This window comes from Narcine bancroftii, chromosome 1 (assembly GCF_036971445.1).
Source record: "Narcine bancroftii isolate sNarBan1 chromosome 1, sNarBan1.hap1, whole genome shotgun sequence".
NCBI classification, from domain to species: domain Eukaryota; kingdom Metazoa; phylum Chordata; class Chondrichthyes; order Torpediniformes; family Narcinidae; genus Narcine; species Narcine bancroftii.
This window is the reverse complement of record NC_091469.1, coordinates 334,355,192-334,371,209: the sequence shown is the minus strand read 5'-3', so window position 1 is coordinate 334,371,209 and position 16,018 is coordinate 334,355,192. Positions and strand designations below refer to the sequence as shown.

Below are 16,018 nucleotides of genomic sequence, written 5' to 3'. Positions count from 1 at the left end.
CAGGTCCAATGTGTTTGTGAAAAATTGGTTAAGACACAATGAAATATTCAGTCTGGAAGATGACATTCAAAGTAGGATTAATAAATTTGACAATGACTGCAAGCAAGTCAAAATTCTGTTCACAGTTGCATCTATAGAATATTCCTCAGTTGTGTTGTCTATTTTCCCTAATTACCCTAGGATTATACAAGGTTCAAAAGAATTGTAGATCCTATTCTCCAATTATTTTGATTATAAAAATACACAGGTTTAAATACAATATTTTGTGCATTTATTTTTTTGTTTTAAAAAAAATCACAATCACAAAAAAAATCAACACGACATTAGACAAGCCTTAATGATCAAATCCAATGTATTTTCCACTGACATTTTTAAAATCCTGTGGATAAAAGGTTATTTAATAAAGTGCTGTAAATGGGACATCTTTATATTTTATGAAATATTAGACATCTTATGATGGGCTCCTTTCTGGTTTATCTGCTTTTTCTGTCAAAAACTTAGTGGCTTCTATGTTTGGTTGATAGAAAGTGCATTTTAGTAAAAACTACATATAAAGTGCAAACCTATTTAATATTGTCAAAATCATACTTATCCCAGCACCCGCTTTTAATACACTAATAATCCTATCGATGCAAAATCTAGATATTTAACAAAATAATGAAGTGAATAAACATAATCACATTTTGAAAAGACACAAATTGGGGTAGAAATTCACCCTTAATTGGATAAAAGTATTAAATCTGCAACAATTTTATTGTTTCAACAATTTAGGTTACATCCCAAGTTTCAGATTTCTTAAGTCATACTAGTTTATTGAGAACCTGCACACCATCTTCTCAGAAGTCCCAATTAAAGTCTGTATTTGGTATGGTGAGCTTTACTTAAAGGCACTAGTAGCAAACAAATTAACAAGCATGGTGCTGGTAAACATAAAATAAAAATACTTACTACTGAAATCTTGTATTAAACATCAACTGTATTACTTGAATATTTCACAGTCACGATTACTGAATGATGGTGAAGATATTTTTTTTTAATGCCAATAATCATTCAACCTTGGGATTCCAATTCTAAAATTATTTCAGGCTTGAAGTTGCAATAAGCTTCAATACATTGCAGATTAAATCAAATTTGCAGAAGTTACGCAAGGACAAATTTCTCACTCAATATGTTTGAATATTAGATTTCCAGTTTAAAAATGAGAAAAAAGATAACCACACAATTGTAATTTGTCACCAGAAACAGAACTCACCAAAATAGCCCAATGAATTAGACCAGCTCAATATCAAACAAAAAGCACATTGAATGGCACTAGGGTTGGAGAATGGTGAAATGAAAGGTGCCAGCTGCAAGTTATTGATCAGCACAGTAGAAAGAAAATCATGGGCAAAGGGGCTAAATATACAAGAAAAAATTATTTTCTGCTGAATGTGAAAATTACTAGACCTGTCAATTTAATCTGCACCAAGTATACAATTTCACTGATTTTGGCTAAATCTTCATTTATTTTCTTCTTAATTTGTCCACCTTTTCAACTGAACAATGAATTCCAGAAGAGCTTTGTTTAAATGATTAGCAACAGAAATTTAAATTAACAAATTAAATTTGAAAATGCCAGAATAGGGCTGTAAGATGAGATCGGAGTGATCGGCATGGTTTAGCTATATCTGTAGGTTTTTTTTAAAGTTTTTTTAATTCAGATTTGTTTTTTCTTCTTTTTTGGGTTTTTTTTTTCTCTTTTTTCATATATTGTTATTAATTATATCTTTTTTTTAGAGATAGTTCACACCCTAAACTGATCTAAATTTTTTTTTATATGATATATTTTTATTCTGTAATATTATTGTTTAATATCTCTGTATTAATTCATTACTTACTATGTATTTCTTATATCTCTTTGAACTGTATGTGTTTATAAATTATAATAATAATAATAAAAAGATTGAAAAAGAAAGAAAATGCCAGAATTAACACATACCCAAGCAAAGATCTGGACCCATTGCAATTCACCTATCGTCACAATTGCTCCCAGCAGATGCAATATCGCTGGCTCTCCACTCAGCTCTGGATCACCTTGAAAACACTGACTACAGCTCAGCCATCAATATCATTATTCCCTCAGTGCTGGTCAAGAAGCTACAAACTCTAGGCCTCTGTACCCCACTCTGCAACTGGATCCTTGACTTTCTCATTGGAAGACCAGTCAGTACGAATTGGAAACATCTCCTCCTCACTGACCATCAACACCCCAAGGAATGGTACTTAGCCTACTGCTTTACTCATTATACACCCATGATTGTGTGGCGAGGCACAAATCCAATGCTATCGATGCCACGGTTGTCGGTAGAATCACAAAGGGCAAGGAGGAAGTGTGCAGGAGGAAGATAGATTACCTCGTTGGATGGTGTAACGACAACAACCTTGCGCTCAACATTAGCAAAACCAAGGAGATGACTGTGGACTTCAGAATGAAGTCAAGGGAACACAATCCAGTCCTCGACAAGGGCTCAATAGTGGAGAGGGTCAAGAACTTCAAATTCTTGGGTGTCAACATCTCCGAGGATCTGTCCTGGAGTCTCCATATTGATGCAATCACAAAGAAGGCTCGCCAGCAGCTATACTTTGTGAGGTGTCTGAAGAGATTCAGTCGGTCACCAAAGACTCTTAAGAGTCTGGTGTACAGTGGAGAGGAATATGGCTGGTTGCATCACTGCCTGATATGGAGGCGCCAACTCTCAGGACAAGAATAAACTACAGAGGGTTGTCAACTTGGCCTGCGACATCACAGGCACCAGAGCAGCTTCTATCCTTAAAGACCCCCACCACCCCCTCTTCACTCTGCTACCATTGGGTAAAAGGTACAGGAGCCTCAGCCAAGCACTCAAAGGCACAAAAATAGCTTCTTCCCCGCTACCATCAGATTCTTGAATAATCAAAGACACTGACTTATTTTTGTGAACTATTATTCTTACTTTATTTATAGTTGAAAGATGGTTATAATATGAATGTTTGTACTAAGAAGCCGCCACAAAACACCAAATTTCATGACTTGTTCACGACAATAAATTCGGATTCTGACATCTAACATTGTCAGGGCGGAAGTGAATCATCCTGAACATAAAAGAGTGAAGAGATAAATCTGTTAATTGTACTACCTGAATGGTCTACAAGTTTACTACATGGTTACGGTAATCGAACTCCAAGCTTGATGCAATGTGGTCTGAGTTTGTGAGGAAGGACAGGGTAGGCACGAAACATAAATGTAGTCAGTTGGGAGGGATTTAAATATGTACATTTCAACACAAGGACTATTAGGAATAAAGGAGATGAACTTAAGAGCATGTATCAATATGTGGAACTATGATGTTGTGACCATTACAGAGACTGGGAACTATAGCACAGTACAGAAACAGTCCCCTTCTGCCCTTCTAGTCTGTGCCAAAGCTATTTCTTTTGGCCTAGTCCCACTGACCTGCACCCAGTCCATTGCCATTCATGCCTCTCCCATTCATGTATTTGTCCAAATTCTTAAATTTGTGCCTGTATTCACCACCTCAGCTGACACCTTGTTCCACACTTCCACCACTGTGTGACGAAGTTCCCCCTAAACTTTTCCCCTTTCACTCTTAACCCATGTCCTCTGGAGGAAGGGCAGGATTGGCTGATACAAAAACCAGGTTTGTTTTTTTAAAAGGAATAGGATGGGAGGTGAGAGGGGAGTAACATTACGAGTCAGTGATAGTATCACTGCTATTGAAAGAGAGGATGCTGCAGAGTAAGTGACTACTGAGTTGGTGTGGGTGGAGGTCAGAAATAAGAAGGGTGCTATCACTGTGCTAGGAGTAGTCTATAGGCCCCCAAATAGCCCTCGGAACATCGAGGAATAGATAAGCAGGCAGATTTTGGTATGGTGCAGGAATTAGAGCTTTTGTTATGGGAGACTTCAACTTCCCTAATATTGACTGGAACTTCCTGACTACAAGAGGAATAGATGGGGCTGAATTTGTCAGGTGTGTTCAAGAAGGATTCCTGATACAATATGTGGACCAGCCGATGACAGGTGGCAGACCTCTTGGTGGGGGTGCATTTCAGTGAGAGTGACCACAACTCCCTGAGCTTTAGCATAGCTATGGGCAAGGATAAAAGCAGACAAAATGGGAAAGTGCTTAATTGGGGAAGGGCTAATTACAATGGACGAGGCAGAAACTAGCGTAAGTAAATTGGTCACAGATGTTCAAGGTTGAAAGTACTAATGTGGAGGAAGTTTAGGGACCACTTGTGTTGGGTTCAGGATAGGTTTGTCCCACTGGGACAGGCAAAAGATGGTAGAAAAAGGGAACTTTGGTTGACAAAACGGATGAAGCAGCTAGTCAAGATGAAGAAGGAAGCATACATTAGATTTAGGAAGCAGGAAACAGGAAGGGCTCATGTGAAGTATATGGTAATCAGGAAGAAGGTTAAGAAAAGACTAAGGAGAGCTCAAAGGGGGCATGAGGTGGCTTTCTCAAATAGAATTAAAGAGAACCCCAAGGTGTTCTATGCATAAGCAAAGAGCAGAATGATGATGAGAATGAAGGCAGGGCTACTAAAGGATAAAGGAGGGAACATGTGCCTGGAGGCAGAGGAGGTTGGGGAGGTCCTAAATGAATACTTTACATCAGTATTCACAAGAGAAAAGGACTTTGATCAGGGTGTGGTTGGAATAGAACTGGCTTGTGTGCTGGACAGTGTTGAGATTAAGGAAGTGCATCTTCTTAAAAATATCAAGATTGATAAATCCCCGGGGTCAGACGTGATATACCCCAGGCTGCTGTGGAAAGTGAGAGAAGAAACAGATGGGGTAGTAGCTATGATCTTTGAATCCTCTTTGGCCATAGTGGAGGTGCTGGAGGATGGGAGAATGGCAAGTGTGGTCCACTTGTTTAAAAAGTAATAGGGAAAATCCTGGGAATTATAGACTGGTGAGTCTTACGTCACTGGTGTGCAAACTATTGGAGAGGATTGTTAAGAATAGGATCTATGTGCATTTGGAACAGTACAGTCTACTCAAGGATAGTCAGAATGGCTTTGTGAAGGAAACGTCATATCTCACGAGCTTAACTGAAATTTTTTGAGGAGGTAACAAATGAAATTGATGATGGTAGGGCTGAAGATGTAGTCTATATGGATTTTAGTCAGCCATTTGACAAGATCCGCCATGAGAGACTTGTTCAGAAATTCATGAGGCAAAGGATTCATGAAACCTTGGCTGCATGGATAAAAAAATTGGCTGCAGGTAGAAAGCAGAGAGTAGTAGTGGACAGAAAGTATTATGCCTGGAGGGCAGTGACTTGTGGTGTTCTGCAGGGATCTTTCCTGGTTTTTTTTTATGTAAATGACCTAGATGAATAGGCTGAAGGATGGGTCAGTAAGTTTGCAGATGATATCAAGGTTGGAGGAGTTGTGGATGGTGCTGAAGGTTGTTTTACGTAACAAAAGGACACAAGCAAGATGCAAAGTTGGGTGGAAAAGTGGCAGATGGAGTTCAATCCAGTCAAGTGTGAGGTGATGCATTCTGGAAGGTCAAACCAGAAGGCTGAAGTCAGTTACTGAAAAGTGTGGATGAACTGAGGGTCCTTAGGATCCAAATACATCTCTCTCTCTCTCGGTCACCATGCAAGTTGATAGGATAGTTAAGAAGGCCTAAAGGATGTTGGGCTTCATTAATGGGGGATTGAGTTCAAGAATCGCAAGGTCATGTTGCAACTCTACAATTTAACCTCTGGTGAGACACTTAAAGTACTGTGTTCAGTTCTGGTCACCTCATTATAGGAAGGATGTGGAAGCTATGGAGAAGGTGAAGAGATTTACCAGGATGTTGCCTAGATTGGAAAAGTCTTATGAAGCAAGTTTAGCATGGCTGGGACTCTTCTCTTTGGAACAAAGAGACTTAATAGAGGTCTACAAGTTGACACCCACTGCTTTTTCCCAGGGTAGGAATAGCAAACACCAGAGGACATATGTACAAAGTGAAGGGAAGGAAGTTTAGGGTAAACACCAGGGGTAATTTTTATTATTACTTTAAACATAGAGAGTTGTGGGTGCTTGGAATGGCTTGTCAGGGATGATGGTGGAGGCTGAAACATTAGGGACATTTAATAAACTCTTAGACAGGCATGTGGATGGAAGAAAAATAGATTACAAGGCAGAAAGGGTTTAGTTTTTTGGGGGGAAGGAATATATGGGTTGGCACAACATCAAAGACCAAAAGACTGCACTGTGCTGTAGTGTTCTATGTTCCACTACAAGAGCGATGGGATGGTGAAAGTATCAGGATTTGTTTTAATAAAAACATTAATCATTTGAGCCTGGGTTCAAATTCTGGAAGTATTTAAGCTACAAATTAGATTGTACAAACTTAGTTATCAAACATTTTGATATTATTTCTGTAAATGTCTCCTAACTAACTCAGTAGTCCCACAAATAGCCAAAAAATTATGGGTTTGTTTTATTTTGCAGGTAAAAGCAAACATTGGCTGGGCTCCCAGAACTAGTCATACAATCTTCTTTGCATTATGCCACAACTCTTTTATTTCAATTGGCCAGGTAAACAGAGCCATCTTAGCATTTCATCTGGAAAATGGATGCCAAAAAATTGGTTGTAAGGTGTTACATGCATAATTTTCTCTGAATCTGGTGCCCAGAATTGCAATAGCACAGAACTCAAGGAATAATGTACTGCTGAGCAGATCAAGGCCTTTACATTCCATCACAGCAGAATCCATAACGCAAAGAAGTTGATTTAGGCTGAGGCTGGTCTCAGGAAAAGAGAGCTTCAGGATTGCTGAAGTCTAGTGAAATACACCAGACCTGCTGAGTTTCTCCAGCAATTTTGTGAAGATTATGATGTTGAAGTTGAGATGAGTGAAAGAGCCAGGCAATGGTCTGGTTCTGTGAAGCAGTGTGGAGGTGAGGGAAGAGGCATGGTAAGTTTGGTCATTGTGGAGTTGAATGAGTCGTGAGGAGTTTGGGGGAAGGGTAAAACAAGCATCGAAAGGGGATGAGGAGTTTCCTGAAAGATAGACAGGCACCTGTCTTAAGAACTTGAGCCAGTTCCCAAGAGTTTATACTATTTTTAAATAAGTGTTCAAATACCACTTGAATAAAGTTAAAATTGAAAGTGAAGTGTCTGTAGCTATCTCACAAATGTGCCTCGATACAAATTAAAGTTATCCAATCACTTACTTGGAATTAAAATCTTAAATTTTAAAATATTAGTTCTTTACAATGGTATTAAGCGATCGATTGGGTGTATCAGAAGCAATCAGAATCAGGTTTGTTGTCATGAACATGTGTCACAAAATTTGTTGTTTTGCAGCAGTATTGTGCATTATAGGTGCAATAATTGCTATCAACTGGATCAGTTTCCTTCAAAGGAACCAAAAGCTCTGATGAATGTAAAAGTTTATTTGTTTATCCAAACTTGTAAAAGATATAGCTGAGCATTTGGCCACAAATCACTAGAAAGCTGCCAAATTAGATATTAGGAACAAGGCTTCCAGCATGTGCACTGCTGTGGAACGCAGATGAATCACTAAATAATTATAATGGAGCTTTTACCTTTTCCCTTTTATGGTGTTAAGAAAAGATTACATTTTGAGCAACTTGTTTGACAAAATTGCTCCAGGATCATTTCAAAGTTTAATAGGATTAAGCAAAATTTGACAAGTTAATAGGTACTAGGATATCTTTAATGTGGTTTGGAATAAGCAAATTGCACACCTTGTAATAAGTTGTTCTGTGTTAGTTAATCAACTGAACTCATTAATAATTTTACATAATACAATAATATTCCCAAGCTGAAGGAATTACTTACCATTTTAAATCAATGAAGGACAAATTATTTAAAAAATACCTGTTGTTGTCATCTAAAATCATCTAAAATTTGTGACTTTAAAAAAAAAGGATAGATTTAAAATTTCTGTAAGGCTCTATTACAATAAACTAGGGTGGAAGAAAATCCCTTTGAAACCAGGTAGTTTGGCGTTAAGGCAGACGTTAAATTGCCATAAATCTCAAATTGGAATCAAAATAATTGCCAAATCATCCACTTTCGGTATCAATGTCAGAACAAGAGGTTCAGCATGCACACTGCTGCGGGAACCAGTTAGTCATTAAATATTTATAATGGGGCTCTCTGCCTTTTTAGTCAAAGATCTGTTTAGCTGGGTTCCTCAGGTCTCAGGAAATTTAAATTGAAAACAGCCAAAAGGCTGCAAATATAAGTGCCTTGGGGCCAGGAGCTGCAGGTGTGATTCCTCAAGGTTCAACAAGCTTCACAGTACTCGACCTTCCTCAGGAATCCATTTGCATTCAACAAACAACTATCCTCATCCCCCCCTCTACTATTATTGAATCCTACCATCTCCTGGTCCCACAATAAAATAACCAGTTGATAATTTGACACCATTGGGGCCCATTCCCAGTAATGTAATATTTTTCCCACTCCCTCAATCTCTTTCCAACCTACTTGTTGCTTTAGTTTCTGAAGCCAGCTATCCCCTGTGCACCCTCACCAGAAGGTCTTCTTATTGTTACCCTGCAGTGTTAAAGTAATTAAAGCCTATAGGATACTCAAGAAAACCATTCCATTAAGTTTCCTACATTCATAATATTGCTTATCCCAAAGATATTGTCCCAGGCTAAAATTCAGATCCAAAGTAGAAACAGAAACTAATATTAACGTGAATTAGCTTCAATTTCAATGTATGTTTAACATATTTCTGACATTCTATCCTGAGTGAAATTAGTATTTCAAATAGTTATTGTCATGAGACTCACTGAGCTATAAATTAAGCAAAATGTTCCAAGGAGAGAAATAAAATGTATAAGTATTTTCAGATTATAGCCCATTACCGAAAATAGTGATGTGTAAAAAGGATAACTTTTAAGGTATTATAGATTAAAACAAAAATATTATAAAAACTAATTTGCAATACGCAACTTAAACTAAACTTTAATGTGATATTTTTCACCTTTGAATCTGCAATTCAGTAAGGCAGAAAGTGCAGTACAGATTGATTTTTATGTAATTCCAAAAAGAACAAGCATGGAAATGGATTACTAATCTCAGATTTGAAACATGCCTCGACTAAGATTTCTTTCAACATTCCACTTAAGTGCAACAAAAATGGCAAAGCTACCATAACATACGAGCTAAAGACTTCAAACAGGACTGGACTTCATAAAATATTTAAAATACAGCAAATATTTGGAAAGATGGGTACACTTTGTTTCCTTGGCAATCCAACTTACTACAAGGCCAGGGAGAAGCTGACTACTGATTGTCTGTTTCTGCACACAATTCAGAGAAAAAAATTGTGTTCGTTGAATATCTAACTTTTAGATTTGCCATTTGAGTCAGTTAAAACATTTAAAGCTGGTCATTAACTCAGACTGACAAGACAGGATTAATTTCCATGCTGTTAATTCAAGGCATAAAGATTATAGTCAGACAACACACAGAAAATAGGTGGCCCATTATACCAAATAACACAGATCAAATCAGTTCCTTCAATAACTAGATTATTAAATGTGCAGTATTATTTCACTTTTTCTCATCTTTGCTGCACTTAGTTCCTTTTGGACAAGATCCTATTTATGAAATTTGGCTCTTTTTTTGGGAACTGCAGTAAATAAGCTTATAGCTTGTATTTGTTTTGTTGTTCAGATATGGTCTGCATATTTATTTTCCAGCCCTGAAAGGCAGTTTAATGACCTCCCAGTAGGTTTGAGAGAAAGCCTGCTTTGCCATCACTGACTTCAGGTTTTGCTGCTTGGCCCTGATCCAGCCCTATTTCGCTCTCAATTTGCTCTAGCTCAGATTCATCAAGCAACTCGAAGTCATCACCCTCCTCAGTGTCAGTCTCTTCACTTGAGTTGTGCTGTGGTGACGTAGTGGGGTTGGTTTCAAAAGCCTGCAATTGGCCTTTCACAGCAGATGTCACGGCTACAGCAATGGCCTCACTTGCCATAGTACTGATCAGGTTGAGGCTTTGCTCATTGGACAAGTTTAGGGCAAGCCCAGCCACAGCAGTCCCTGCGTCTTCCTGACATGAATCTGCTTCCAAAATGGGAAATGGGGGAGTAGGAATGCCAATACTTGAGTCGTCATCATCATCTACTGTTCCTTTATTGTCTATTGAAGGAAATTCTGGAAGATCTCTGGCAAATGCTTCTTCATGATCACTTGGACGATCCAAATCTGAATCAATGATTAAAACATGAGAGCATTAAAACTAAAAGGATGTGAACTATAAACTTTGTACCGTTTTATCATGACTTCTTACAAACTTGACTTAAGTGGAGTAAATCAAACTTGAAACAAGATAAACCAAGTCAATGATGGAATCAACAGAAAATAAATATTGAATACAATCAAATAATCACAAGATTTAAGAGCAGGGGAAAGTTACTTACTTCTTGCACTTCTCTGCCTTTTAGTAGGATCATGGCTAATCTGACAGCAATTTCAACTCTGTGTTCCCCTTCACCCCATCTAACTTTTCTGTCCCCTGCCTATCAAAATTCTACTTAACTCTGTCCAACAAATATTCAGAGTCCGCTAAGGAAAACTCACGACATTCTCAGAAAAAAAAGTCTCTTTTCTTAAGAGACCTCTTATGTTTATACAGTGACCCCCCCCCACCTTCTAGATCCTTGCACGAGACAAAACATCCTCTCTGTATCTACCCTGTCAAAAGCACCCAGGATCTTACATTTTCAATCTCATTCTTCCAAATTCCAGTCAATACAAACCTCGCTTGTAATATTTATTTTCTCTATTCTAGCTATTTGTCTAATGAACTTTCTTTGTGCTTTTTACAACACGTTTACACATTTCCTTTCAATCAGGACATTGATACTGTGCCCAGTACTCCAGATACTAGTTAACTCATGCTGGACCCTCATAACCCACCCTCAAATGGTGTACTGTGATTAACTCTGGATGCCACAGTAAAGAGAGGATTTGAGAGGGTCCAGAGAAAAAAAAACCATCTAAATAGTTTCAGGGATGAGGAACCACAGTTAAAAGGATAGATTGGAGAGGCTGATGTAGAGGTGTCAAAGACAAAAGGAGAAATGTAAAAAATAAAGATGAAGAGAATTAAGATTAACATGAGATTTTTTTTTAAACTCTGTGTGCACTTGGAATCTGCATTGCCGACAGATATGGTGGAAGGTGTTCTCACCTTCAAGAACAAACTCCAATGAAGAAAAAAAATTGCAAGGCTATGGAGAAGAGGTGAATGGGGTGGAATTCATGAGTTGCTCTGGTACTGAGACAGCACAGACATGAAGGAAAATTTCCTCCTCCTGTGCTGTAACCATTCTACAATAAACTTTAGTGCAGCATCTCTTATACCCAAGTATAATTCCTATGCCGATTCACCATTATCCACAAAATGTTACATATAGAACACCACCAATAAATTGGATAAAAATTATTCCCTTTAACTTTTCCTGATCACCGTGATTTTTTTTCTAAAGGTTTGTAAAGCAGCTTCTATTTGAATAAAGGACTTACACTTGCTCTTTTTGAATCTAATAAAACCTTACCCAAACCTAAGGAATTTTGAAAAATTAAAATGAATGTATCAACCATTTCACTTGCCACTCCTCTAGGGTGCATGAAATCCTCAGGTCCCGGACACCTGTCAGCCTGTAGCTCCTGCAATTTGCTCAAAACAATGTCTCTGAGGATCTATATGCATGAGTTTTTACTTCTCTTCCAGATCCTAATGTACAGCTATTTTGAAATGTCACTTGTTTCCTTTAGAGTGAAGAAGGGTGCATTCTCTGTCACTTTGTTTTTTGTTATTAATTCCACAGATTTACTTTATTTTGGACCAAGATTCACATTTTAAAATTTTTATTTTGAATATCTATTGGAACTTCTGCAGTTTTCACACTTGGTCCTAAAGATTGAAAAGAAGAATGAGAGGCATGATGTACCAATATTGAAACATTTAATGAATTTATGGACAAGTAAATTACATAAAATGGGATTGAAAAATAAGTGGTCGGGAAGATTACCATTATATAATAATCAACTTGTTCCTTTCACGGTATCTAATACTATTTTGAAACAATGGGAGGAGAAAGGAATACATAATTTATCTGACTGTTTTTTAGAAGGTCATTTTTGTTCTTTTGTAGAATTGCAAAAGAGATTTGATATAAGTGGTTATTCTATATTTGTGTATTATCAGTTAAGATCTTTTTGAAAACAGGTTTGCGGTCGTCAAATGAATTTACTGTCTGAAACTGATTTTGAGAAATATGTGCTCTCATTTCCAAAAAAGGGTTATATATCAGGTTTGTATCGTATTTTGTTGGAAAGTGAAAGTAAAATAGATTGGGATAAAGATAAAATGAAATGGGAAAAAGATTTAAGTTTAACAATAACTGAAGAAGATTGGTCTGAAATCTGCCGTAATAGTGTTCGAAAATTGATTAATGCTAGATTGGCGATGATCAATTATAGTTTTATACATCAGTTATATTTAACACCCGAAAAATTTTAAAAATTTGGTTTTAGTAAGTCAGATCTTTGTTTTCGTTGTGATCAGGTTTCTGGTACTTTTTTTACATGCTGTTTGGTTGTGTGATTGGTTACAACAATTTTGGAAAGGTATTCAATCTGTATTTAATAATCTATATAATCTTCATATTGTATTAGACCCTGATATATTTTTATTAGGGAATATGCAACCGTTGATTGATTTAGAATTAGATAATTACCAGATCTCTTTTATTTACTTAGCGCTGGCAGTGGCCAAGAAATGTATAGCGATTACTTGGAAGAATAGAAATGTATTGTCTTTAGATAGGTGGTATTCAGAGATGAAGTTTTGTTTGGTTAAGGAAAGAATATCTTTTTCTATACAAGATAAGATGTCTTTTTATGAGTTAAAGTCGACCCCATTTATTGATTATATACAATTTAAATAAGTTTGAATTAATCATTTTTTTTCTTTTAAAAAAAACTTTTCTTATTATATATTTTTTCTGTATATATGTTTTCTTTTTTTTCTTTCTTTTTTTCTTTTTTTTAGTTCTTTTATTATTAGTTGTTTTTTTTCATTTAAGTTCTTTTTGTTTTTGTTTTTTCATATATATTCTTATATAATAAAAAATTTTTGGATTAATAATTAATACTTAATTAATATTTTTTTTGTTTTTTTATATATATCGATCTTTTTTTTTTAAAGATATATTTTTTTAATTATACTAATAGTATTAATTCTTCACTCTTTATCGTGGGGGTGGGGAGGGGGGGGGGTTTAGGGGTTAAAAATAGTTTTTTTTTAGTCTTAGTTTTTAGTTGTTAGGGGGAGATGCCGAGATTGGTATTGTATTAACTATGTTACTTTATACTTGTATTACTTTATTTTGTATTTTTTCTGTACGTGAATTACTTACTTTCTTCATATGTTAAAATTAATAAATAAAGTTTTGAAAAAAAAAGAGAGGCAAAAGTTCATTTAATAAATTCTGAATCTTAGGAATTTTGTGTCTGAACAGATGGCTGATAATGGTGGAAGGATTAAAATGGGAATGAGCACAAAGCCACGATTGGGGAGCAAAACAGATATCTCAGAGGATAACAGAACAGGGCAAGACTACGAAGATGATGATGCATGAGACAGTGGAGAGATTGGAAAACCAAGATAAAAACTGCAGGCCTATAGGCATAGGGGTGTCTGATGGACAGAATGTTACATGTTCTTGGAAATAGGGTTTTGGAAAAAAAAAAAAAAAAAGGGTTTTGGACAATCGATTACAGACAGCAAAAGATAATATAACCAGGAATGTGCTGAATTAGTTGCATTTAGTGATATGATAGTAAGGCGCACACAAGTGTTTTAGCCAATAGCTTGTGAATATATGTTTACTGTAACCTTCCTTATCTTCTCAATAAATGAAGGAAGGATGTACTGGAGTTAGTTATACAGCAGGGAACAGGCCCTTTGTCGCACTCCCTCAATGACCAAGTTGACATTCTGGGTTAGTCACATTTACCTGCTTTTCGTCCATATCCTTCCAAATCATTCCCATCTCTATATCTGCCCAAGTGGCTTTTGAACTTAATAATTGTACTCACTTCTATAGTTTCCTCTGGCAGCTTGTTCTCAATACAGAGTACCCTCTGAGTAAAAGAAGTGCCCATCAGATCTCTCCCTTCTCACCTTAAACATATGCCCTCTACTACTGTTAAAATTCCAGATCTTCAAACATTTGCAAATAATTTGAATTGAATATGTGCAAAAGCTAATTAAAAAACAGCCTGGCTGTGTATGGTTGCAAGCTATGATAACACTCACCAGCAACACTTTTGTTTGATCTAACTTTTTAATCCAAGTTACTGTTTATTTCAATGCAAACCTGGAAAATTGATTTCAATGCAAACCTGGAAAATTGGGAACTTTTAAAAAGTGTAACACCAGAACAGTGTTGATCTGCATTTACTCTAAACAAGAAATACTTTCTACATAAAAAAAATAAAATTTCATCAAAATCCAAACATGTTTCTGTACCAAATTATTCTTAGTTTATTTGTAGTACTACTTCCTCCTTATAGTTCATTCAACTGGAATATAATATAGGAATTTTCAACCTTTGAGTTTTCATTTTATTAAAAGTCATGTTATGTGTAACAACCAGCTCCTTTTCTGCACACTCTTCAATGGTAGCACAAGTTTATCATACCATCTGAAGCATCTGTCTGTGGGGTATGTCCTCCTGACAAATTAAAGGTTCCATTTTCTGTCCAGGATGTTTCTGATAGTTCTGTATCTGAAATGGATAGTTCTTTGCCAGCTCCTGAGCTACTTAACTACAAGACAAAAAAAAAAAAATTAGGGCTGTCAAGTGATCAAAAAAGAGTAATGAATCAAAGTTTATAAAGCAAATCATTAAATAATATAATAACATTGGTCACAGGAAAATGCTCTGTATTAATAACTCAATTTAATTTAAAATTCTAATTATACTTGTCCTGATCTTTCATCCTTTATTCTTCAGTTCTCTGCATTCTTCCTGTTCTCTCTCCTTCAACAATGCCTAGTTTCATTTGCTCAACCATTGGTGATTGTGATTCATTGTAAAATTGCTCACCACAAATCTGTACACTTTATATTCAATGATTTTCAAACGATTGCATGGAAAGAGAAGCAAGGGGAACAGAAAAGGAAGAAAACAGGCAGAAAAGAGCAATGCAAGAAAGTTAGGATCCGGAGGGGGTCAGGGAGAACTAGAAAGATGGACTGTCAGGTTAATGGAATCAAAACAGGATGGTGGCAGGAAGAAGGAGGAAAATGAGGATCTGGTGTAGGGAAATTGATTTGGGCAGGAAAAAGACATGTGGAGAACAGGAAAAGGTGATGGGCAGAGGGAGATAGGAGTGGCAGGACTATAGGAAGTGGAAGGTGGTCAGGGAGGGATAGAGCACCACGGTGGAAAGGGAAAGAGAAGAGAATCTGGGGTTATGGAGAGATAGCAAAGAGGGATGGGGAATAGAAAAGGATGCATGGGCAGGGCAGAGAGGTTGGAGTCATGTATGAATAAAAACTTTATATTTAATAATGAATTGGATCCAAACACTTCATATTAACATCCTGAAGAATCTTGCAATGTGAGGTATCATATTGCAAGACAAGGATAGTAAGGTTATTTTGCCAATACAGTAAAACCCCTAGTATCCGGTACCTATGATGATTAGTAGATGCCGGAAAAGTTCATTTTATGGTTGATGAGATTGTGTGTTGTGTGATTGACAAACTAATGGCAAATTGCTCCAATTTCAAAACAGTATTTTCTACCTATTTATTTTCCACAATTTTTTTTTGCTGGTTGCTTGTATTCCAGATAACTGGGGTTTTACAGTATTGAGAAAGAAAATGTAAGCCTTGTATATCAACTAAGGCTGTGCTCATGAATAGAGCATTGCTGGCTAGAACATGGGTAGTAGGCAGAT

At 36.5% G+C, this 16,018-nt stretch overlaps 1 protein-coding gene across 1 annotated transcript in view; it reads right to left on the bottom strand.

Moving 5' to 3' along the window:
* Positions 1-248: 248 nt before the first annotated feature.
* The window catches only part of retreg1 (reticulophagy regulator 1), an 87,514-nt gene continuing 71,744 nt past the window's right edge, over positions 249-16,018 (bottom strand). Inside the window, exons 8-9 of the mRNA XM_069909288.1 lie at positions 14,752-14,878; positions 249-10,243 (exon numbers count right to left, since the gene is read on the bottom strand). Coding sequence (XP_069765389.1) covers positions 9,750-10,243; positions 14,752-14,878 — 621 coding nt within the window. The 3' untranslated portion in view covers positions 249-9,749. The remainder of the gene's footprint in view (positions 10,244-14,751; positions 14,879-16,018) is intronic.